At 37.1% G+C, this 27019-nt stretch overlaps 3 protein-coding genes across 3 annotated transcripts; 2 read left to right on the top strand and 1 right to left on the bottom strand.

The window, feature by feature from the left end:
* Positions 1–48: 48 nt before the first annotated feature.
* Positions 49–1269, bottom strand: zgc:112052 (protein C19orf12 homolog). The gene is made up of 3 exons (XM_051724104.1): positions 1123–1269; positions 729–910; positions 49–620 (listed from the first exon to the last, which is right to left on the bottom strand). The coding sequence occupies exons 2-3, from the start codon at positions 886–888 to the stop codon at positions 355–357; spliced, it is 426 nt and encodes a 141-aa protein (XP_051580064.1). The 5' UTR covers positions 889–910; positions 1123–1269; the 3' UTR covers positions 49–354.
* A 1416-nt stretch (positions 1270–2685) lies between these two features.
* LOC127455899 (uncharacterized) lies at positions 2686–8496 on the top strand. Its single transcript, XM_051724076.1, has 7 exons — positions 2686–3131; positions 3523–3746; positions 4483–4581; positions 4996–5097; positions 5622–5735; positions 5929–6037; positions 6124–8496. The coding sequence occupies exons 1-7, from the start codon at positions 3014–3016 to the stop codon at positions 7275–7277; spliced, it is 1920 nt and encodes a 639-aa protein (XP_051580036.1). The 5' UTR covers positions 2686–3013; the 3' UTR covers positions 7278–8496.
* A 2956-nt stretch (positions 8497–11452) lies between these two features.
* LOC127455909 (tyrosine aminotransferase-like) lies at positions 11453–26495 on the top strand. The gene is made up of 12 exons (XM_051724090.1): positions 11453–11554; positions 12018–12298; positions 12899–13003; positions 13244–13311; positions 13441–13599; positions 14377–14515; positions 14626–14678; positions 22938–23090; positions 23405–23533; positions 23620–23703; positions 24260–24358; positions 24529–26495. Exons 2-12 carry the CDS (start codon positions 12055–12057, stop codon positions 24667–24669), a joined length of 1374 nt encoding a protein of 457 aa, XP_051580050.1. The 5' UTR covers positions 11453–11554; positions 12018–12054; the 3' UTR covers positions 24670–26495.
* Positions 26496–27019: the final 524 nt, after the last annotated feature.

The raw sequence follows: 27019 nt of genomic DNA, 5'->3' as shown, positions 1-27019 counted from the left end.
ATGTACTGTAAATCATGGTTATAAATAAACAAATCGAGATCTGTTGGATAAAAAAAATAATAATAATATTTTAATCATTAAATAAATTTCAACAATATCATAGTCACATTTGTTCAAAACTGTAAACTGCGTCCTTAAAGAGATACACCCCAAACCACCATTAAATAGTTATTAATCATGATATGCCCTGAAAACAAACCACACATTATCCAAGGAAATTATTTTCAAGAAAAATATGCATTCCTTGTCAACTTCATATATAAAATTTCATCTGCCAATTACAATTACAGTACTCAAGCCTTCAATCAACAACATCTGATTACACGATTTTAAAATGTTGACAAAAAGATGGTGTCAATCTACATAGTGCACCTCCGCTTGAAGCTCCCTTTGAATATAGCTAAGAAGGGTAGCAGTCACCTGCTGCTGGAGTGTGGCATTTCCCATTACAAGGGCAGTCAGCTGTGCAACATCAGTCCATGTTATTGAGTCTAAAATGCCCATAACATCCTCATAAAGCCTGCGCTGCTGGTCTGGTGTCAGTTCCATGATAACCTGGGGGAGAGGTTTAAACTGTCCACTTGTCATCCAGCAGCCAAGCAGACCTCCAACAGCCCCACCTTACAAAGACAGAAGTGCACATGATTGAACTGAACATAACACAATCATAAAGGTTTGTATGTAAGGTTGACACTTGTACTAAAGGCGTGAATGCTACTGGTACTTGCCCACTGCAATGCCCAGAGGACCTCCTATTAATCCTCCTGCAAAAGCAAGACCACCGGCTGCCGCTGCCCCTTTACCAGACTGCTTCACTGTTGTCTTCACTTGCTGATTTGCAGATAGTTCGCAACATAGTTTCATTATGTCATCGACGCGTGGTGGCATCTTGGAAATATCACAGTATACCCTGCAAAGTGCAAACACAGTTATTTAGGGACATAATCTAAAAAATATATTTTAATAATAAATGGGTGTATCAAGTCTCACTCATTAATACATTTGAAACATCTGTATATAAAATATATGCATGGATGTATAATAAACAACTCAAAAACACATTTACAAGCATTGTCTAAAGGGCCAATTAATAAAACAAGAGTGTGGTAGGCCTACTCTTACCTTCAAATTCAGCCGTTAGAATTCCTATCAACAGAATAAAAGTTGTGACATCGGATGTTCCAAAATTCGGCAGACAAAAAATCAAACCAAAAGTTAGCACATCAAACCAACAAACGCTTTGTCATGCTTTCTGTCCGAAGTGTGAAGCTGAAAACCTTTTTTTCAAAATAAAAGTCAGTTTGTTATTGAGAGTTTGTGAGTCACTTTATAAACAAAACTGCCTTGAAAATAGTTGTGTTTTACCAATCCATTATAGTCTTATGAGTTTATAAAATAGACGAAAGAACTGATCCATACATGTCACGTTTTAATCCTTAAACACATACCTCGGGTCTTTAGAGACCCAGGACCTCATTTCAACCCCATGTACCTCATCCATTTTTTGGAGTTGTGCCAACCCCTCTTTATAATATTTCATAAGTTTACTATCACAGGATATCTATTTCTTTGTTTATTACAAGATAAGTTAGTAGTATTTTCAAACAAATAAATACTATCACGTTGATTTTCTGAGCGACAATGGTGAATTATATGTATCCCATATCCGTGTAAACATACATATTATACATGCTATTTCTTACTCGAGTTACACTGTTGTTTCAGTGATTGACTTGATTTACATTTGACATTGCTATTTGATGAAGAAACAACATGGAAGTAAACTATAGCAAGTACAACACATGACAATTGTCATTTGGGTATACTATTGAAATTATGTAAGTTGTGCACCTATTTAGACTCAATAAGTGCCTGAGAAAATATTTATGTGTAGTTTATGTGTAGCTTATGTGTATCTTATGTGTAGCTCAATATTTGTTTGACAGCCACTTACATCTCATGAAATTTAAGTGTGAAATTAATGAATACTGTTCTAGATTTGTCCTGATTTGGTGCATTATCTCTTTTGATATATGAAAAATAATTGTCTTGATAATATTTTGAAAGTTTTACAGTATCTGGGTATTTTGTAGATCCGTTTTTGATAGAGTGTTTGGTAAAATTCCCATGCATTTAAGGGTTAAAATAGCAAATTTCGGATTGTATAGTGAGATTTTGTCTAAAAACTCGCAGACATTTGCTGTTTGAAATGTTTAACCTCAAAACAGACATTATTTGTTTATTTAATATATTTTTTTAAAGAACTTTTTTTAGGTATGACTAAAATAATTATTGCGTAGTATTTGTCTGGTCACAGGAAACATATGAATCAAACAGTTCCCTTTGTGTATAGTAAAAGTTGTTAAAAAAAATATTATTATTTTATTTATTTGACCCTGTAGTAAATTTTTTGTCCCCTTTTTGTACACTTTCACTTTCTCTTGCATCAAATAATCGCATTTTTATTAATGATACAATAACGTTATTAGTGCTAAGCACAGACACGAATCTAATTTCAGTATGTTTTATCTATATTAATCTATACCAACAGTAAAAATTTCCCCGAGTGGTAGTTTAAAAGTTTTTTTTGACCTTATTACGGAAATGCACTTTTATTTTGCCACCTTCTTCCAGTTGTGCGTGTTTTAAAACATCGCGGTCCACATATGCAGTTGTTTTTTTTTTTTTTTTTTTTTTTTTTTTGGACTGACCTTTGAACGCTTTCTGCAATCGCTGTAACACTGATGTCAAGATTAAATTATTCCGTGATCTAACTTTGATGTTTTTTTTAAATATTTTACCCACTAGCCAGTTCCAAACATCAGTTCCGTCATCTACATCCTAAGCCTGCCCGGGCATGCCTTACAGAATTTGACGTTTAAATGGGCTTCATCCCACCGGAGTGTGATTGGATGTCAGACTCAAATCTTTCTCTGCACTGAAAACAACTGATGCTGATGCTTGCTGCTGAAACTCCTGGACAACATGAGTGTTGCAGACTCAATCTGCTGCAATGGCTGGGATGAATGAAAACTTGTGGTCGGAGAAAGCCTGCTCAGTCCTTATTCCTTCTTTACCATTATGGATCATTGAATATGCCTGGAGTAAACGGATGATGGAGGTCTTAGAAGGTAATAAACTTTTTTTAATTGCAGTAACACCCCTTGAATCCATGTGTTTGTTTGTAATTACACATTTATTAAAGACTAGTTACTCTGTTTTGTCATCATGATTTGATTGCATATTGCACAGTATCTAGGTAGGTTGACATGAAATACTTTTGGGTAGAGGTCGACCAATATTGGATTTTATTGGATTGTAAGCTAAAATCTTGATGTTAATAAAAGTGAAGTTCATAGTTATTTGGCACCTACCCGTCTTCAAATTTATGGTGGATTTGGATTTTAAATGAACTCGGTGTAATTTTATTGTTATGGGTTTAAAATGTCCTATTTCATTGCTAAAGGACAATAAGCCACATTTGGCCAAATTGGAGGTCCAATCATGTTTTACTCATTTCAGTTCTCGGGCCTCCATTATGGCTAGAAGGTGATTGGAATATTTTGAGTCTTGAAGAGCCATGCAAGATCCGTGTGGTGGCGGCAGAGGTCTGGAGAATCGTTCAAACCAGAGACATTGAGCACTTTGAGAGAGTCACTGAGTTTCTGGATTTTACATACAGGCTTGTGCCACGACTGGTGACTCCCATCAAACACATGAAGCTCATGTTTGGTCTGCAGACACTGGTGAGACACTGTTTTGATCGAACAGGTCACTCGGAAAATAAACTCTCTTTCATAAATTGTTATTTGATGTATCTTTCATGGTCTTTCAAATTGTTTGAATATTATCAAAAGGATAGTTCACCCAAAAATGAAAATGTTCTCATCATTTACTCACCCTCATGCTATCCCAGATGTGTATGACTTTATTTCTTCTGCTGAACACAAACAAAGATTTTTAGAAAAATATCTCATCTCTGTAGGTCCATACAATGCAAGTGAATGGTGACCAAACTTGTGAAGCTCCAAAAGCTTCACTTTCACATTCTTCTTCTTTTGTTTTTGGCGATTCTCATTCTTAGTGCATATCGTCACCTAATGGGCCGGGAGAGAATTTATAGTAAAAAGGGACTTTGATCTGTTTCTCACCCACACCTATCATATCGCTTCTGAAGACATGGATTTAACCACTGGAGTCTTATGGATTACATTTAAACTGCCTTTATGTGCTTTTTGGAGCTTCAAAATGTTGGTCACTGCTCACTTATTGTATGGATGTTTATTATTATTATTATTAGTTTAATTATTCTTTTAAAAAGCTTCGTTTGTGTTCAGTAGAAGAAAGAAAGTCAAACATGTCTGGGATGGCATGATGGTGAGTAAATAATGAGAGAATTTTCATTTTTGGGTGAACTATTCTTTTCATCTGTTTGGTATAACAGCATTACAAATCATAAATTATTTTGTGTGCTGGCTTTAGGTTGTTATGTGGATGTTGTGGAATGACCAGATCACTGCTAAAATCTCTGAAAAGATTGAAAGCCTGTTTCCCAACAGCCTGCCTGAGTATCACAAATGCGTAAGTAAAATCTCCTTCCACCAGGGGTCAACAAAATAGCATAAAAGAGCAAAGATAAAGGATCAATGGCCACTTTTCACTGTGATGGCATATATCCACCTTTAACAGTGTAAGTCTAGCAACCTTTTTAATAGTTTTAATTATTTAATGTACATTTATAACATTATTTTTTGTGTTATATTACCCTGGTATTTAAAAAAAAAAAACTAGTCACCTCTGCTGCAATGGGGTTTCAAATACAGCTGCTGAGTAAATGTGTTTTCTCTCTCTCTCTCTCTCTCTCTCTCTCTCTCTCTCTCTCTCTCTCTCTCTCTCTTTCTCTTCAGACTGCCATTATCTATCTCTCTCATTTATTGTGATTTTTTTCACTGGAGAAATGTTTGACATTTTTCTTTTCTTTACTTTTTTTTACAGAGCCAAAGGCACATGAAGCTAATGCAGAAGAACAGAGAAGATTTCAAGTCCTTTGCTCACGTTCTAGCGAGAAACAGGGAAACACGCGAGGCTTACATTCGGGTTTGTACAACTGTCAGACCTACAGTGTTTAAAATATATTTTTTACATCTTCTTAGTTGTAATTTTCTTAAAGTATATCTTTTTTTTGGCACTTTACATAACATCAGGTTGTCAAATCAAAAAGCTTGTGACGTGATTATAAAAAGCAGTTACTGGTAACACTTTACAATAAGGTTCCATAGGTTTAGCTGACTTGTGTGTAAGGTTAACATTACTTAATGCATTTGGCATCATGAACTAACAATGAACAATATATATATTTTTACAGCATTTATTAATCTTTGTTAATGTTAGTTAATAAAAATACAATTTTTCATTGTTAGTTCATAGTGCATTAATTAATGTTAACAAACACAATTTTGATTTTAAAAATGTATTACTAATAAGCTGAAATTAACATTAACCAAGATTAATAAATGCTGTTAAGAAATATTGTTCATTGTTAGTTTGTGTTAACTAATGTTGTTTACTAATGTTAACAAACAGAACCTTGTAAAGTGTTACCCAGTAATTCAATTTTACAGGATTTAATAGAGGAGCAATATGGTGAACGCTATGCACAGAAACTGGAGGAGAGACTATCACACTATTTGGAAGAGCTCGATAAAGCCCTGCCACAGCTTACATACATTGAACAGGTGTGTGCATCTGTTTATTTTTATTAGATTTGAAGTTATTATAAAATTTGAATCTATTTAAATCTCTAGGAGCCACATTACATGATGCTTCAGTGTGCATGTTTGTTTATATGCTTTTGCATCTAGATTAGGTGCATTTCTGGTTGATTCCATCTTCTCTAATCTGTCTGTATTTGTATGTGAATATTTCCAGGTACTGAAACAGACCTATCCACAGGGAAAAGGAGAGAAGATTCTGAACCAATTACTTTCAAGAGATGGTGCCTCTCAAGCCATAGCTCTAAGGAGGCTCCTACACTGCGGTGAGAAATAATGTTTTGACCCTGATTATGTCATATCATCTTTAAAATATTACTTTAACTTCATCTGTGTTTTCTTGATCTTTTAGCTGTGACAACAAATCTGAGCCTTGATGACAGCACTGCACCATCACTCAATTCAATCACAAGTGAGGAACAGAGGAACGTTGAAGTTGTTAATCCATCCCATGGAACCCTACATGTGGCCTTTAGACCATCTCAGGAAAGCACAAAGGAAGATAGACTCTCACAAACATGTTTGAAAGAGTTCTGTCTGTCCCAGGGCTTGTGGCAGAACAGAGACAGAGGAACCACTTTAACTCCGCAAAGCTCAAAGGAAATGTGTGATGATGGACCGATGCTTACATCTACGCAGGTGTCTGGTTCACTTGAGCCTGAGATCAATCAGATTGACTTCAGCCCATCTCTGCATGAGGAGAAGGAACCAGTATGGAGCAGTCGGCAGCAGAAACAGACAAAGACTGATTTAGACACAGAACAAAAAGAGCCTGAACATGAACTTGCAGAGCAGATGTGCTCTAGACATGGTAAAAAAATGAAGAGCATCCTACAGGAATGTTCTGAAGAACTTGATGTGGATGCTGTACATGCTGAATGCACTCCAACATCACCGCAAAGCACTCCACCTCTTCAAACTGTAGCCCTTAGACACGCCTCTCCAAACCAACACTCCTTGTCCACTAACACATCTGTGTCCTCACACCAGGATTCATCCTCTACGAACATTTCAATGTCCTACATCGAGCAAGTAACTCTTTCACCAGAGTCCTCCTCACATCAGCAAAACATTTTAACATCAACATCCTCAAAGGAGCAGGTTTCTCCTCAGTCTTCCTCATCGTCAAAATCTACTGCCTCAAAGCAATTAATAAGCACCCCAAGAATCAATGCAGGACAGATTCTAGAAACTGTAGGACAGGTTTTAGCTTCCGTTGTCTTCACTGATCCAAGCAAAAACAATGGACACAATTTGAAACTGTCCCTAGAGAGTCAGAGCTTTCTCATGCAGTCCAAGTGGCTTCAACCTCAAGTGCGGCTTCATAGACTAAGCAAGGAGGAATTTGCCAGGGCCACGACTTCAGCCAGTGACATCTCAGAAAAAGAACAAGATGCTGAAGAACAGGAATACATGTTTTTTGATGTAAATAGTCTGTACTCTGATACAGACTCTGACTCAGAAACAGACTCTGATGACCCCGAGTACAAGCCTAACGAGGACTAAATGCAGAGAACACCAGAAATATATAATGTCTATGTGACTATTTAAATTATTAAAGTATTTAGGGGGGCTTAAAGGGATAGTTCACTAAAAAAAATTCTCATAATTTACTCACCTTAATGCTATCCCAGATGTGTATGACTTTCTTTCTTCTGAACACAAACTAAGATTTTTAGAAGAATATTTCAGCTCTGAGGGTCCATACAGTGCAAGTGAATGGTGACCAGACCTTTGAAGGTCCAAAAAGCAGATAAAAGCAGCATAAAAATTATTCATAAGACTCCAGTGGTTAAATCCATATCTTCAGAAGTGATATGATAGGTGTGGGTGAGAAACAGATCAATATTTAAGTCTTTTTTGTTTTACTATCAATCTCCACTTTCACTTTCTTTTTCAGATGTGAAAATAAAAGTGAAAGTGGAGATTTATTATATTAAAATAAATACTTAAATATTGATCTGTTTCTCTTTTTTTCTGTTTTATCTGCTTTTTGACCTTCAGATTTCTGGTCACCATTCACTTGCTTTGAAAGGACCAACAGAGCTGAAATATTCTTCTCAAAATGTTAATTTGTGTTCAGCAGAAGAAAGAAAGTCATACACATATGGGATGGCATGAGGGTGAATAAATGATGAGAGAAATTTCATTTTTGGGTGAACTATCCCTTTAAAAAAAGAATTCTCTTATCATTTAGGCATGTTGTTCCAAACCAGTACAACTTTATTTCTTCCATATTACAAAAAAGGAGATGTTAGAAAGAAGTCAGCTTCAGTCACCATTCACTTTCATTATATGGGTGGGAAAGATGAAGTGAAAGTGAATGGTGACTGAGGCTAAATTTCTGCCAAACATCTCTTTTTGTGTTCTACATAAGAAAGAAAGTAATGTAGGTTTGGAACGACATGAGGGTGAGTAAATGATGACAGAATTGTCATTTTTTTGGTGAATTATCCCATGGCACAACCCACCCAGCTGAGTATGTAATCCTGCAGTTGCATTTTGGTAACACAACAAAACAGCTAATTTACCAGTTTCAATAATCTATGCAACTTCAAAATGCTTATGTTAAATAAATCTTTTGTTTATCAAAACATTGATTGCACAATAATATTTCTATGGCTAAAATACAATTCTCTACAAAGCCAAAATGCAAGAACTATACTAACACTGAAACTGAAAAAATGGTTTCAAAGTTTTATGATTATCCAGCTGAAAATTTAAAATAGTCTCTGTTTTATCTGAAACTGAGCATAGTTGAGCTTGAGTCTCAAGACAGAACAGATAATAGTCAAAGAAACCCAATTAAAACTTTCATTTTCGGGTAAATTAAAAGTTACTTCATTTTGGATTTGCAGAACAATGTGTGTGTCTGGTATACTCTCACTGAACACTTTATTAGAAACACTGTGGTCCTAATAAAGTGCTAGATGAGGTATTCTGCTGTTGTAGCCCATCCGCCTGAAGGTTCGACATGTTTTGCATTCTGAGATTAGTGGTTATCTGAGTTACCGACCCGTAGCCTTTCTGTCAGCTCGAACCAGTCTGGCCATTCTCCATTGACCTCTCTCATCAACAAGGCGTTTCAATCCACAGAACTGCCCCTCACTGGATGTTTTTTGTTTTTGCCACCAATACTCAAACCAGCCCATGTGGCACCAACAATCATGCCACAGCCGAAATCACTGAGATCAAATATTTTCCCCATTCTGATGGTTGATGTGAACTTTAACTGAAGCGCTAACCCTTATCTGCATGATTTTATGCATTGCACTGCTGCCCCACGATTGGCTGATTAGATAATCGCATGAATAAGTAGTTGAACATGTGTTCCTAATAAAGTGCTCTGTGAGTGTATTATCTGCAATCAATCATGTTGTGGAGCCCTGAAGATGGTTGCCTAACACAGTGGTTCCCAAACCAGTCCTGGAGGCCCCCCAGCACTGCACATTTTGCATGTCGCCCCTTTTCTGACACACACAATTTAAGTTTTGGAGTCTCCACTAAGGAGCTGATGAGATGAATCAGGTGTGTTTGATTGAGGAGACATCCAAAACATGTAGTATTGAGCGGCCTCCAGGAACAGGTTTGAGGACGACTGGAACACCATGTGCTGTTGGTTTAGTGACATGGATGGTTTAAGGTGGGTTATTGTTGTGACGTATTTCAGTGAATGTATTTTGACATTCTTCTTCTGGTTGAACTGTAAGGGTTATGTAAGGACAGACCTCTAGAGAGAGATTTTGTGAGGTAAAGCGCACCCTACATTAGTGTACATTGTCCAGGTTGCATTGACCCTACTTCCAGTTCAGAGATCACATCGAGGCAGTTTAGTGTGTAAACTGAGTGTATTGTGTAGATGTGTTGGTTTCTTTAAAAGGTTGTTACGCCAAGCTGAAGAAGAACATGAAAAAGATTTGTAGGTTTAAAGTTCAAGGGTAGTGCTGTCCAAAACTGTCCATTCTGACGTGTATTTAGCTGACTTGTGTGTAAACTTTTTTTTATGTTAAACCACACTATGTAATTATTGCGTCAGATAGCCCGCTCAGCTGTGCTATATTATTTCACTGTTTTGAGCTAGATAAAATAGCTTAAATAATACCTGTAAACAAGATAAAGAAGACTGCTTTAGCTTGATCTTAAGATCAGGATACTAGGAGTTGAAAAAAGTGGCAGCTTTTTTCCTATTCATTTTTAATTCATATTAATATGGGGTTTCAGATCACATGCTGATCACATACAAGCAGATCAGAGCACCTTTTTATGATGAGTTATTGTGATAATGTACACATAGCAAATGTCTGAAAGTCAGTGTGTGCTTATTTGGTTAATGAATCAAATCATGTTTACACAGGCTGGACAAATCAGGCAATGACTAAAGCCAACAGAGCCTTTCCAAAGACTTTAGACCATTGCTAAAAACACGTATTTCTAAAACTAACATCGATAACACTTTACAATAATGTTCCATTCGTTTTCATTAGTTAATGCATTAGGTATCATGAACAAACAATGAACAATATATATTTTACAGCATTTATCAATCTTAGTTAATGTTAGTGAATAAAATACAGTTATTCATTGTTAGTTCATGTTAGTTCATAATGCATTAACTAATGTTAACATACACAACTTTTGATTTTAAAAATGTATTAGTATATGTTGAAACCATTAACCAAGATAATGCTGTAAATGTATTGTTGACTGTTAGTTCATGTTAACTAATGTTGCTAACTAATGGAACCTTATTGTAAAGTGTTCCCATAACATCTCAGTTCTGCAGCAATCCCAGACCTTTTCACAAGGCATACAGATCCTAAACACCCTTCACTCATATAAAGTTAATATCTCTCTCAGAATATGTGGTTTTTCACAAAAGTTGGAATAGGTTTGGAATAATTTTGACTCCTCTAAAACTTTGACTCCCCATTTGAGATAGTTAACCAAAGGCTTTGCACAAACTAAACCACTTTGCTTACATAAAAGCTGAATAACCAAACAGATGAAGCACCAATAAAATGGTGAAATAACTCCAGCCCTCCCCCCAAAAAACGTGAGTTTAACTTATGTAAGACAGATGTGGAGGCAGCCAGTCCCTTTATCTCATTACAGATGCAGAGGACTCAAAACAGATGTTTGATGATAACTGTTAATAATATAATACTATCAAAAACTGAAATACACCACAGTGTTCGGTCACCATACGGCGCAGGAGCTGCTGTTGTAGGGACCTTTTATCGATTTTGACACAAGGTTATCATCGGATGATTTCTCTTTGCTCCTTTTACTTCGTTACGCAAAATGCGCCAAATGACATCCTTTGAAAAGATTTTAATCGATTTGAAAAGACTGATTGATTAATAGGAAGTGATGCCGTATTGAATAGTTCTAAAAGAAAGGATAACTAAAGGAGCGCAGTTTCATGAGTAGGATTGGGTTGTGGAGACATGACAAGCATTGAACCTTGCGCTTTTGCGCATCAGTCTAACGGATCCCGTGCATGTATCCGGTGCATCGCAGGTTCACAGCAGCTTCTAGAAAGAGATGTATGAGGTTCAACCCCCCCAAAATAAAGAATTTTACACTTATGATGTAACAGGGGAGTTTTGGACTGCCCTCAGTCTCCGCCAATGAAAGTATGGGTAGGGTTCAACACCCATTTTGGGGGGTTCAGTATAAAGCCGGTCTGTATACTGACTTAATCATTCGATACACATATTTACTTTTTTTTAACTCATTCCCAGTCTTTGGAGCGTGATATTTAAAAACAAATACATACTAAGGTATTTATCACATGCTATTGATTATAGTAGAGTCGCTATCATATTTATTGCATCATTTGTATATATATATGAGTTTGATTTATTTGGGGTTTACTAAAAAAGAGAGAGTGGTATTTTTGCTAAATATTTAGCTTTTTAATTTTATTTTTTGTAATTCTCTATGATCAGGTAAATGTATTTACTGTATATTTACTGTAAAAAAAAATGTGCATGCATTGTTTTATTCTTTCTTTCTTACTTTCTGACACTAAAGAATATTGTAAATTGTGCGATTTATGTTTAATGCATGTAAAAATAGGATATATTTATCCATGGAATGTTGGCAACTAATTTGATTTATCTATGGAATATCACAACCAATAATATAAAAGTAACATGTATAAATGTTAAGTTATTGTATTTTTTATTTTTTAATTTCATGAGTGGCAATTGTCATGTCATACTTTTTTGTCTCTTTCAACAGGCTCAAAGAGAAGGAAAAATTATCTTTTGTGGTGAAAATGAATGGGGTCCAGAATGGCATCCACCGTAATGGCATCAATGGGAACTTCATGAATGGGAACAGTGTGCATCATGTGAGCATTAACACTCTTGTCAACCCCTCCAAACTGAAGAGCCAAAGGCAGAGATGGACCGTCAGAGCATCAGAGATGTCCAAGAACACACTCAACCCCATCCGAGCTATAGTGGATGGGATGAAACTCACCCCCAACCCTGACAAACCTATGATTGCCCTTTCCATTGGTAAGTTTTGAGTCACATAGTGTGTAAATATTAAAATACTAATACATTTGCAATAATATAATGTAATATTGTATATGAAATATATTTAAAATTATGTGTAATAATATGTATTAAAATATTGTTTTTATATTAATATTTAAAACAAAAAATATTCATTTTAGTTAGTTCGTTAGTTATTCAAATGGCAGGTACATTTATACAACTATAATAGACAGCTGAAACCAAAAAAAATTGTTGTCAATATTACACAATTTATTTATTTATTTATTTATTAAGATTTATGCATTTCAATTTAATTACAAAACTGCATCAAATTTAATTTCATAATGTTTAATAAAATAAAATAAAGAAAAACAAAATATTTTAAGTTTAATTAATCTAATGTTAAACATTACACAATTCAATTTGATGGAATTTGAAATTGAAATAAAATAGGCTAAAATCTATATTTTTTGAGTGTAAATGTAATAGCTGTAGCTAGCTGTTTCATTCTTGAAATCCTTTGTTTTAACTAAAGCAAAGTCTGGTATCTTTGTCTACATAATACTCCATATGTTCTACATTTCTTTCTTGTCTGTTTAACTTTTTATTTGCCACCAGGTGACCCAACTGTGTTTGGGAATTTGCCAACAGATGACTCTGTTTTACAGGCAATGAAGGAGGCGATAAACTCGCACAAATACAATGGATATGCTCCTTCAGTTGGTGAGACTTGCACATTCATTTCCAGCTCACAATCCACACATGCAATGTTATAGATTAATACATATTGTGATGTAATGCTGAATTTTAATGATTTTGTGTTCAGAGAAGTTAATAGCTGCATTTGGCATAAAACAACAAAATACATCCACCCTTTTCATTCTGATAAAATTTGTGTTGTGTATATTAACACGATTTGGTCTCCATGAAAAAAGCTTAACCAAATGTTTGTCAAATGCAAAGGTTACCAAAAGAGCAGAGAGGCTGTGGCAAACTTCTGCAGTCGCCCAGAAGCTCCACTGGAAGCAAAAGTGTGTCACGTATCATTATAATTTTATCTATAAGATGTTTGTTGACTGTGAAAAGATGACAAGTAAATATTTTCATAAATGTATTAATACTTTAATAATATTTATAATATGTTTTTTATTTATCTGTAGGATGTGATCTTGGCCAGTGGTTGTAGTCAGGCTATAGAATTGGCCATCAGTGTGTTGTGTAACCCAGGAGATAATATATTAATTCCATGTCCTGGGTTCTCCCTCTACAAGACACTGGCAGTGTCAATGGGCATCCATGTCAAGCTTTACAATCTGCTGGTGAGGAAATCATACAGGTTACATAAGTAAGAGGTGGTGTGTAAATCAATCATAAACTTTCATCACCCTGGTCAACATGTGGACTGAAAATAAGAAAAAAAAAAAAAAAGAGTAAAAATGTATAGAAAAAAGTAGCAAATTACAAAACTAGAGAAGGACCTCAAGTTCACCATGCTGTTAAGAAAAAATGTATAATTGCAATACACAAACAACATGTGACAGCAGGGGGTGGGATAGGGTTGGTTTGGAGGTTTCTAAAGATAAAAGACTAGTGTAGGAGGGAAAATAGCTGTGTCATTCTTACATGTTGCACATCTGGGATCGATAAATCATGGGGAATGTTCCCCCCATTAACCCTACCATATACATCACACAGACACACAGACATACATAGCGCAATAATAACAACACACTTGTTTTTAAGATTTAATAGATAAAAAAAGCCTTGATGACAACTTAAATTAACCTGATGATGTTGATCATGATAAACATACTGTATATTTAGTAAGTCCTAACACAACTGAAGTAAATAATAATTTTGTTTGGACAAATTGAAGAATATAGGGCTGCATTTGCTATTGAATATAAAATGGATTTAATCTTTATCAATAGTGCTTATGTAATCTCTTTTCCAGCTAGGTAATAGTGAGATTATATGATGATACAGTAGATGCCTCATCCACATCAGCAAAGCGTCATATTTTGCAAATTCAAATTGACTGTACCATGCCTAATACTAGTGTCTTTGTAACTTGAATTGATGTTTTGATTTTCTAGCCAGAAAAATCCTGGGAGATTGATTTTCAGCATCTAGAGAGTCTGGTTGATGAGAAAACAACCTGCCTGATTGTCAACAACCCATCCAATCCTTGCGGCTCTGTGTTCAACAAGGAGCACCTGCAGAAGATACTCTCTGGTAAATGCACTAATTAATTACCGTCTTTTATGAACATACCTTGAGCAAAGATTTTTTGAACTGTCAGAAAATTCCAAGATATTAATCCACTAATATTATTTGTGGTCTAGTTGCCTCAAGAAACTGCATCCCTATCCTTGCTGATGAAATCTATGGAGACATGGTGAGCACACATCCAATAAGAAAACATATATAGATGCAAATACATTGAAATGACTGTCTCAGAACTCTTAATTTTCCAAGTTCTGTCCACATTCAATTTGATCAGGTACTCAAAGGTCAAGCAGACCACCGGTATTATCACAGTAGTCTTGTAAATAACCCTGTAAATGACTAGACTGTGTCTTACATTCAAGCTAGCACACAATTTTCAACAATAGCAACTTCACGCCATGTTGCATTCACATCATGTTAGGATTACTGTAATAACAATTTTTTAACTTGTGAAAACCATTCACATCTTTGTTGACCTCGTAAGTACAAGTTGAAACTCCGGATTTGTGAATGACCATTGTGACAATGTAAAAACAACCAAAATGTCAGCAGCTTAAAAATTAAGTGTGGAATTTCTGTAACACTAATGTCACCAAACGGAATTGCAAAAAAAGGCATGTTTTCAAACAGACTCGTGTATTTGCCACTTTCTTGCATTAAAAAAGCTTGGAACAATGCAACAAACTTGTCTGAATGCTGGTGTCTCAAGACACGTTTTTAAAGTTGAAAATCATTTAACATAACACAGCACCTGAAACATGCTGCGCTCATGACACAAGACACTGTAAAACAGTGAGACATGGTGCAATGGTCAAAACGTCAGTCTAGTGCATAGAAAATAATAAAAAAGTGAAGACAGACCCATTTACGTATCCTGTTTGAATGGCCCCTTACTCCTACATGTAATGGGTGCAGTCTTCCAGCTCTTGGGGTTTCCAAGTTCCAGGATTTCATGCTGCCTTTATTTGAAACATGGCACTGGCATTCAAGGCCTCACTGTCTACCAGTGAAGCACATTCTTTGTGACAGACAAAGAAAGAGGGAAGTTGGGTGGTGTGCTTTTCCCTGGCTCAGCTCAGCCCAGTCCAGCATTGGAGACCACATCAGGACTCTGAGCTTTAGGTCATGAAGGACAAGTAATGTTAGAGCTGGGGGCAACAGGTCCACAACTCTGTACAGTAGTGGACAAGAGAGACCAGTTATGTGGAGATGGTGCATGTTTAGTTTTGTATTATCAGCAGGAGGTAGTCTGGGGTGTTTCTAGCCCAATAAATCAGTTGTCCCACTGTTTACCCGTAAGCAGCTTCAATGTACCTCAGTGACTATGCACTTTTCATCACATATGTTTGTAATTAGCTCATACGTGACGATGATGCATTGCAGGCAAGTTAGAGAGCAAGGAGAGGGACGCATCCCGTACGTCACTGCAGGTTGCGTGTTGACTGGCCACTTTGAGACAGAATGTGTCTTTGTTCTGGTGCAGTATAAGGCACCCTCCTGGTAGCCCTGCCGTCTGGACCCTGTTAAAAACAACAAGTCTTCTGATTAAATGCTTCTATAAATGAGCTTGTGAGAGAAGGTTGGACCAGCACTGCAGATTAAAGTATTTTAGCCAATGGTAGAAGGGGCGGATCCATCTACTGAAAATCAAGCCATAAGCATAATTAGAGCCAGGCGGACGACCACAAAAACTATGGGGAAGAAACTCTCTCTCTCTCTCAGTAGTTGGCAAACCTGGAATCCAATAATTTTTTGTAATTAACATTTTTTATTGATTCCTACATTAAATAAAGGAGAGCAAAACATATATACATGGAATCAATATTTAAACCACACACAACCACCCCTCCCCCTCCCAATTCCCAACCCCGCCCTGACCACATTCCTGTGGTCACATATGAGTACATACACATGATTATATAAAATAAAAATAAAAAAATAAATAAAAAAATAACAAATAAAAATAATAATAATAATAATAATAATCACACGTCCAGCAACATCAGATATCCGCCCCATTTCTCCATAAACAAATTCAATTTCCCTGGCCTTCTAAAAGACCCTTCTTCAAAGGCCGCCACCCTCCCCATCTCTGAACACCACTCCTGAAATGAGGGCGCTCCAGCCAACCTCCAACCCCTTAAAGAATCTGTCTGGCGATCATGATGCTGGTTAGGACCCAACTCTTTATGTGTCTATTCTCAACGTTGATGACCGCCCCATATACATAGGAAGTCTGGGGCAAAATGAAATCCGAGTGCCCAATACATCACTCACAAGACTCTGAACCTTCAACCAAAACTCCTGGATCTTAACACACCCCCAAAAGATATGGGTTATGTCTCCATCCTTTGACTGGCATCGCCAGCAGATGGGTGTGTCTTTAAGACCAAGCCTATACAATCTAGAGAGGGTCCAATAGAATCAATGTAAAATTTTGAATTGCATAAGGCGCACACTTGCTTCTCTAGATGCAGACTTGATGTTTTTTAGAATCCTAGCCCACTCTCTCTCCTCCAATACCAAGTTTAAATCTTTCTCCCGTAATCTCTTGAGAGAAGTTGAAGCTCCGTCCCCCAGACTCTGAATTAGCAGGGAGTAATACATTGATACCTCATGACGTTTTCCAAAAATAGTAATCATCACACCCAGAGTATCTGCCGTTTTAGGGGCGGGGGGTGTATGCTACTCCCAAAAATAGTACGGAGCAGGTGGCACAGATGTAAATACCTAAAAAACTGAGATCTGGGAATCCCAAAATGTTGAACCAGATTTTCAAAGGATCTCAACACTCCGCTCTCATATAGGTCACCGAGTGTATTAACCTTCCTCACAATCCACTCTGACCAGCAGAGAGAGGAATTATTAATACATAATTTTGGGTTAAGCCATAAACTCGAGGCAACATTTAAATAAATTTCTGAATTAAACACTCTGGACACTTTTGCCCATACCGAGTGTAAATGCGAGATAACGGGGTGTAATTTAACTTCTCCAGTTAGTTTGATAGAAAGGCTTTGTAATGGCGAAATAGGGGCAAGAACTTCCTGTTCAATACAAAACCAGGGAAGGGCTCTCTCAGGTGGACTGAATTAGCAGAGCGTAATACACTGATGCCTCATGACCTTTTCCAAAAATAGTAATCACCACACCCAGAGTATCTGCCGTTTTAGGGGCGGGGGGTGTATGCTGCTCCCAAAAATAGGGAAGGGCTCTCTCAGGTGGACGCAACCAATGAGCCAAATGTCTGAGACTCGAACGCATAATAATAAAACAAAACTTGGGTAGGCCTAGCCCACATTTGTCAATCGGCCTATGCAGCTTACAGAACTGTAATCTGGGACGTTTCCCATTTCAAATTAAGGACTTCGCTATGCTATCAGATTGCTTGAAATAAGAGAAGGGGACATCTATAGGGAGTGACTGTAGCAGGTAGCTGAATTTTGGAATACAATTCATTTTAATAACATTAACCTTCCCAATCATCGACAAATGTAATGAAGCCCACCTGCCCACATCGCTTGAAAACCTTTCATTAAAGGGTCAAAATTAACTCTAACTAAATCACATAAATTTGCTGGGAAAAAATAACCAAATACTTAATGCCCTGTTTGGGCCACTGAAAGGCACCCGGCTGAAAAGCCGTTATCGGGCAGTACGCTGTCAGAGCCAAAGCTTCGGATTTAGACCAATTAACTCTGTATCCTGAGAATTTAGAAAAGGAATTAATAATTCTGTGGAGGCAAGGCATAGATCTATAAGGGTCAGAGACGAATAATAAAATATCATCTGTGTAAAGCAGAAGATTATGCGCCACACCTCCCACCATCACCCCTGGACAATTATCCTCCTTTCTTATCGTGGCTGCTAATGGTTCCAGGGCAAGACAGAACAATAATGGGGAAAGAGGCAACCCTGCCGGGTGTCCCTATCCAGAGTAAAATAATCTGAAATTAATCCATTTATTTGTACCGCCGCTACCGGGTGTCTATAAAGTAACTTAATCCATCCAATAAAAGTATTCCCGAACCCGTATATTTCCAAAATCTTAAAAAGATAATCTAATTCTACCATATCAAACGCATTTCAGCGTCAAGTGAGATGGCCGTGACCGGAGTCTGATCATTTGCCACTGACCACATAATATTGATGAAACGCCTAATGTTATCAGAAGAGCTGCGGCCCCGAATAAACCCCACCTGATCTGTATGTGTAAGAGATGTCATAACTTAATCGGTTAGCCAAAATTTTTGACAATATTTTAACGTCTAGCTGGATCAGGGAAATTGGACAGTAACTCTTACATTCACTTGGATCTTTGTCCTTTTTAAGAATCAGACTGATTCGGGCTTGTGTCATGGTGGGCAGAAGCTTTCCATTCTTTAATGATTCCATATAAACTTCTAACAAAAGTGGATCCAGTTCTGTAGCATAAGATCTAAAAAATTCAGCGGCAAAACCATCTGGCCCTGGAGCCTTGCCTGTAGGAAAGACCTTAATTACCTCGCCGAGCTCCTCGAAGGTTATCTCAGAATCAAGAGAATTTTTTTGCTCAGTTGTCAGTTTAGGGAGTTCTAATGGTTCCACAAAGTTTCTAATATCCTCATCAGTAGATGAAGATGTGGAACTATAAAGATCAAGATAGAATTCTTTAAAAGCATTATTAATATCAATGGCTGTGGTAAATATTTCACCACCAGCAGTTTTCTCTGCTTTATATATCTAGACAAAAGCTTCCCTGCTTTGTCCCCGGACTCAAAGTATGACTGTCTTGCCCTGAATAGCCAAAACTCCACCTTCCGTGACAAAATAGTATTATATCTGTATTTCAATTGGGTCAATTCTCTAAGGCCATCAGGCAACATTTGGTGCGTCAGCTCTGCCTCAGCAGTTTTAATATTCCCTTCCAACTCCACGAGTTCTCATGCTTTGGATTTTTTGATGAATGAGGCATACTGGATGATCTGACCCCTAAGAACTGCTTTATGTGCCTCCCAAGCCATGCCCACAGAGGTTACTGAGGTCCAGTTGGTCTCCATATAAACACTGATTTCAGCCTTTAACATTTGTGGGAATTCAGGATTTTGCAAAAGGGATACATTAAAGTGCCAACTATATGATTTCTTTTTCTCCATATGTGGCAACACCTCTAAACTCACCAGGGCGTGATCTGAGACTAAGATGTTTCCAGTTGAGCAATCCACAACAGATGAAATGAGGGACTATACTATATATATATATATATATATCTATTCTAGAATAAATCTTATGGACTGATGAAAAAAATGTATAGTCCCTACCAGATGGGTTCAAAAGTCTCCAAATATCTATAAGACCAAGATTTTTACACATCCTGTGAAGCCTGTGTGTTGCTCTAGGGGGCTTACACACATTTGCTTCACTATGATCAAGGACTGAGTCCATCAAAAGATTAAAGTCTCCTCCCAATATTATATCATGAGGGGAGCCAGTGACTTGTAACATCCCTTCAAGATCTATAAAAAAGCCCTGATCATAAACGTTAGGTGCGTAAATATTAGCCAAAATCAACCTTTGCCCCTGAATTTCTGCTAAAACAATAATGACTCTTCCTAATTTATCATTAATCTGTTTGAGACATTTGAATTGTAGATGTAATGTAATGACACCCCTGCTCTTACTTGAGCCAGCACTAAAGAAAACATGTCCACCCCATATCTTCCCAAATTTTTCAGCTTCCAGTGGGGAAAGATGCATTTCTTGAAGAAACACTATATCATATTTCTTACATTTAAGAAAAGAAATAACCTTCCTTCCTTTTTATGGGGTGCCCCAACCCACTCACATTCCACGTGGAGAAAGATAATCCACTCATATTAACATTTGACATATTATAAAAAATAGATTGTGTGTCAAAAACAAAATTATAAAGACCACATTCCAATATTAGAGCAACAAACAAAACATGTGCATTAACCCCACGCACGACAGCGCCAACCGGCGTCTATCCCTCTAAACTCAAACAGTCCATGTACGCCTATAAGAGCCCCTGCAACAAGAGATTGCTCAAGTCCGGTGCTTCTATACAAATTTTGTGAGACAGAATTACACAACAGAAAATAATCTGTAAAACAAACTCCAGCCAATAGGCGGGATAAACACAAAGATGTATAGATTCATACATAACTGTCCCGAAGGTGTGTTATTCCACAAAACAAACTCCAGCCGCTAGGCGGAACCAGCACAAAAAAAAAAAACAAAAAAAAAAAAGGCACTCAGTTTCCCCGGACAGTCATGTGAATGTTCAGTGAGTCAGGCTCACTCGGCTGATACACGAGAGCAACAAGTGCCTTAATCACTCCAATGATTGCAAGAAAAATTCCAGAAAACAAACTCCAACCAACAGGAGGCATAAGAACAAATAATATGCAGATTCATCTACAAACTGTTCCGAAGGAGTGTTACTCCACAAAACAAACTCCAGCCGCTAGGCAGAACCAGCACAAAAAGGAACAAAGAAGGCGCTCAGTTTCTCGGACGGTCAAGTGAATGTTCAGTGAGTCAGGTCCACTCGGCCGCATAGACAGCATCACACAATAACCTACTCAGTCCATTGACTTTATGAAGGACAATGCTTGCTGTGGGCATGTATATTTATATGGCCTTGAATGCTTAGTATCTATTCTCAATTTGGCCAGGAACATCAGTGCAAAAGCCACCCTCTGCTGACGTAAGAATTTCTTGCATTTCTTGAATTGATCACGTTTCTCTCTTGTCAAATTTACAAAGTCTGGGAACAAGAAAATGTTGTGGTTCTTCCAAAAAAGCCTTCCTTTACTCCTCGCCTCGTGCAACACAAGATCTTTATCGGTTGATCTCAGAAATTTGGCCAGAATTGATCGGGGCCTGTCTCCCTCAGTGGATCTACGAGCCAGGAATCTGTGAGCTCACTCGATTTCCAGATTATGACCTGGTATGTCGAGCAGACTGTGGAAGAGCTCATCTAGGAATTTCACCATATCTCAGCTTTCTTCTTTCTCAGGAATTCCAACAATTCGGACATTGTTGCGCCGGCTACGATTCTCTAAATCTTCAAATTTTTCCAAAACACATTGCAAGTCCGTCTTGGTCGCTTGTGGGTGAGCAGCTAATTCCCTCTCAGATGACTCCAGATAATCAGTCCGTTTCTCAACATCCACCATTCTTGTAACCATCTCAGTGAATGGTGATCGATCGACGTATTACAGAAAGATCCTCTACAACCTTCGTCAGCATCACCGACAGGCGTATAGAACTTAGATATTCATCTGTTCACAGTTAGACAAATGGTCTATAAATGGAGACGATTTAGTACTGTGACTACTCTCCCTAGAAGTGTCCTTCCAGCCAAGATGACTCAAAGGGCACACCACAGAATGCTCAATGAGGTAAAAAAGGACCCTAGAGTGACAGCTGAGGACTTGAAGGAATCACTGGAACTGAATAACATCTCTGTTCATGAGACTACTATATGTAAAACATTAAACAAGCACGGTGTCCATGGTAGGTCACCACAAAGGACCTCTTTGTTTCCAACAAAAACATTGCTGCGTGCCTGAAGTTTGGCAAAGACCACCTTGACACTCCACAACGCTACTAGGAAAAAATATTTGTGGACTGATGAAACGGGGAAGAACATGCAACACTATGTATGGCGTAAAAAGGGCACAGCATACCAACATGAAAACATCATCCCAACAGTGAAGTATCATGATTTGGGGCTGCTTTGCCTGGACCAGTTGCCATCATCAAGGGAAAAATAAATTTCCAAGTTTATCAAGATGTTCTACAGGATAATGTCAGGGTGGCTGTGCACCAGCTGAAGCTCAGTTGAAATTGGGTAATGCAGAAGGACAATGACCCTAAACATCAAAGTAAATCCACTACAGAATGAATCCATCTTTTGGAGTGGACCAGTCAGAGCCCAGACCTTAACCCAACAGAGATGCTGTGGAATGACCTGGTTCACACCAGACATCCTAAGAATATGGCTGAGCTGAAGCAGTTCTGTAAGGAAGAACTGTCCAAAATTCCTTCTGAACGTTGTGCAGGTCTAATTCACAGCTACCGGAAACAGGTTCACTTACTTTTTCCACAGCACTGTAAATGTTTAAGGGAATGTGTTTAATAAAGAAATGAAATATTATAATTGTTTGTATGTTGTAAGCTTAAGCACATTGTGTTTGTCTATACTTGTGACTTTAATGAAGAGGAGATTATATTGTATGACCAATAATGCAGAAAACCAGCTAATTCCAAAGGGTTCACATATTTTTTCTTGCCATTGTAATATACAGTAAAATAATTTAATATACTATAATATAATAACATGTTTTAAGAATAAATATTATGATTTACAGTGTTGTAATGAGTAGACTGAGATATTTTGTGTATATACATAATTCTGTAGGTTTTCCCTGGCTGTGACTTTCACCCTATGGCATCCCTCAGCAGTGATGTGCCCATCCTGTCCTGTGGTGGTCTTGCCAAGCGGTGGTTGGTTCCAGGATGGAGGATGGGTTGGATCCTCATCCATGATCGTAACAACATCTTTGGAACCGGAGTAAGTATTAGCCTCTCACCTGTATTTTCTTAAAGAGATAACAGGAAAAAAACACACTAATAAATACTAATAAATAAAATTCTTTAAAGTAATGTAAAGGAATTCTGTAATTCTGTGCATTATGAAAAGCACTACACTTACAACAAGTACCATGATATTCTTTACTGTGTAATGTTCTACAGAGTATACCATCGTATATGAGTTTGGTGATCATCAGTGAATGTGATAATCAGTACCATGGTATTAATATAAGAGTATGCAAATACATCTGACTTGACTTAATATCAAACTTGCAATCCTAATATTCACTTTAGATTCGGGAAGGTCTTGTGAAACTAAGCCAGCGAATTTTGGGACCCTGTACTGTGGTCCAGGGAGCATTAGAGGGCATTCTGAATAATACACCACCATCATTCTACCATAGCACAATCAGCTTCCTTAAGGTAAAAGGAGAACAATTTCAGTGAGAGACTTTGAATCTTCTGTTTCTAAAACTGACAACAGCACACTTTTGTATGTTCTCTCTAAGTCAAACTCAGAGATATGTTTCTCAGAGTTGTCAACTGTTCCCGGACTGAATCCAGTGATGCCATCTGGAGCCATGTACATTATGGTGAGTGTATTTCCTGCATTATGTTGTTGATTTCCATGAAGATAAGAATCGATAAAAGTGAAGTGTCATTGTTAATAAACTTAATGTCTATATTTTCTCTATGTTAAAATACTTTATCCTGTCCCAGCTTAACATGCAGAGACAACTACAAGCAAGCCATTTGTAGGTTGATTCCCCCAAAATATAAACCCTGTGGCACTGTCACAATTGTGCTGTTTATTTGAGCATACTGATCAGCATGACATGGCAGCAATGACTCAACTAAAAGCCTCAGTTTTGGGAAAGACTATCTTTTTGTCCAACCAATGGATGACAGGGGGGAGTGTTCAGGGAACTTGTTTGAAAACTGTCATTATTTTTGCAATTCCACACTAATGGAGCAGAAATTACATACTTCAACTTTTTAAAATGGCCTGGAGGACACTTACCTAATGTATATTTGGCACTTAGGCACTTAGGATATAAGTTTGTCTCAATGGCCATCTAAAAGAGCAGGTAAAGAGCAAAGTTTCAAGTTAGCAGAGGTTTAATGTGCTTTGTGTGTGTTCATCCTTAGGTGGGCATTGAGATGGAGCAATTCCCAGAATTCCAAAATGATGTGGAGTTTACTGAACGGCTGGTCACAGAGCAATCTGTGTTCTGTTTGCCTGCTACGGTGAATAAATTATCACTCCTGTTTACCTTATTCTGTTATTTTAACTGTGTAGTCTAACCTATTATTTTTTTACAATAATGTGTTACACTCTTTGTATAATATAATATAACATTAAACTATATTACATTACATCACATTATATTGTGTTTTCTCTATGTCTGTCTCTTTAGGCATTTGAATATCCAAACTTCTTCCGAATTGTGGTAACAGTACCAGAAGAGACAATGGTGGAGGCTTGTGTTCGGATCAGAGAGTTCTGTGCATGCCATTATCGACCTTACAGTCAAGACAGCAATGAACTGGACCAATGAAATAAACAGACATAGAGAGACATAGAAAAAGGAGGAAAGGAGAGGTTAAAGGGCAGACTGAAATGGTGAACAAAGCTGCAGAATGAGAATGTTGAAAGAGAGGAGACAGTTATTTGCATTACATGTGACAAAGGTCTGAAAATACAGTGGGATCTGAGACCCAGGGGTGCAAAAATCATACATTTTAAATCTCCTATAATACCTTACAAGCGCGGCTGGATGTAGGCATGGGCAGGGGTGGGCTGAGCCCACCCAAACGTGAGTCTTTCCCACCCAATCAAACATTTGGCACATAATTAAATAAAATATTAGATTTTTAACGATTTGTGCATTGGTTAAAAGCAATTTAGGGGTGGGCTATGTGTTGCAAACATTGAGGGTGGGCTGTACCGCCCCAACCAATCACAAAATAGTACTAGAAATTTGTAGTATTTTTCTATTTTTGTCATTGGCCAAATGCAACGACACACTCAAGAAGCAGCTGCTGCAAACCAGAGAGTCCGAGACATCAGGCGAGCAAGAATGGTAATAATGTCATATTTTCGTGCAATGCATAGATGTTTAGGGCCCGTAAAGAAGCCTGGTGGTGTCTCTAGCAGTGACTATATGTGGCTTATGTTAATGTACCACAGGCAACCTCTTCAAACTCATCAAATATCTCCCTCTCCCTCCACCTCAGCTCCCCAAAATTACGCTGCGGGTGTTCGCGAAATGGAAACTTGACCTGAATTGTAAAGCACCACACCAGCCAATGTTAGCTGATGGTACCGTTCACGGCACCGGCTGGATACTGTGTTTTACAGGACAAGTGCTTCTGTTTCCCCTGTTGTATGTTCGGTGTCGCTGAGAGATGCTGTCTTCACCTCGCGTCTTAAATCTCTTTTATTTACATATTTTTACAGTGCTGTGATAGTTTGTTGTTTTTTGTAATTGCGCTTTAAACTATTTTTGCCATGAAAATAACCTATGGTGCTGACATGGCATTACTTTCCATTTATTCATGCATCTATCTGTCCATCCATCAAATTATTTTGATGTGGATATTGTAGTTACTGCATTTTCACATCAAGTTTTCTCTGAATTTTAGCATATGAGCCAAACTCATCTGTCACAGCACAGATCATAGTCTAAAAGTCTTGATTTCAGTCAAAACTCAATTTTGCGTTTTGCCTTTGTAGGGGAGGATAATTGCTAATTACATTTCTATTTAATCAATTAATCAGAAAAGCCAAAGAGAAATAATCATCATCATTTAATATATAATTACTTCTTTAAGCAGTTCTTTATTCAAATTTTGGGTTTTTAATCTTATATGTTACTGATCTCCCCATCTAATATATTTCCTTCCACTCCATCCTTTTATTTCTCCTTGATATTATTTCTCTCCACTCCATCCTTGCATTTGTGTGTACTCTGATTTGTCCTTGTAATTTGCTTTAAGGCTGGAAGTTTATTGCTTTATTTTATTTCATAAAAATGAAGGTAGTATACCAATAATAAGGTTGTCAGGACCCACTTCAGTATTATGATTATGTACAACAGTAATCCGTTTATTTATTTCAATTCGCTATATTTTTAATATGGGGAATATGTGTAAAATATAGGTGTAATGAGCCTTATGATCTTAACAATTACGCCATGTTATGCCAATTACTGACATAAATAAATAAAAATTTGTATGCTCAACCATTTTCACGAAGATTTTGTAGGATCATAATGACATATTTGGTGCATATAATATGACATCTAATGTTCATTTGATTTTGATTTTCAAGTGTTACATATCAAATGCTATTTAAATAAAAAATAAATATAAATCTCAAGAAGTTTTCTTTTTCTTTAAGGTTCAATGTCATGACAAAAATGTCTTATTAGACTTCAAGTGCAAAGCAATTTTAGACATTTTCTTAAATAAATACTCAGGTAACCCTCTTTAAAGGTGCACTCAGTAAATTTTGTCTGTCATCTTAGACTTACACTGACACCTAGCGGCTTGGATGTAGCATCATTTAAAATCAGTAGTTTTCAGTTTCAGATGCTGAGCATATGACTTGTGTGTAATGATGAGCAAGAAAGAAATATAGACACTATTTTGAATTTGTTGAGTGGAAATGTTTTAGAAAGTTAATTCAAAAGTAATTTAATTAGTTATCTGATTACTTTTTAAATGAAGTAATTAGTTAAGTAATCTTATTACAATTTTATATAAATAATTAGTTATTTGTAGTATATTACTATTTTTAAGTAACTTAACCAACACTAAATACATCACTCTCTTTCATTTTTTCTATCTGTGGCTGTCTGACTTACTCTGCTGCACTCTGCTGTTTGATATATGAATTACAGAATA

The sequence above is a fragment of the Myxocyprinus asiaticus genome, chromosome 18, assembly GCF_019703515.2.
Source record: "Myxocyprinus asiaticus isolate MX2 ecotype Aquarium Trade chromosome 18, UBuf_Myxa_2, whole genome shotgun sequence".
Taxonomy (NCBI): Eukaryota; Metazoa; Chordata; class Actinopteri; order Cypriniformes; family Catostomidae; genus Myxocyprinus; species Myxocyprinus asiaticus.
The sequence above is the reverse complement of the archived record's forward strand: the minus strand, read 5'-3'. Positions and strand labels throughout refer to the sequence as shown.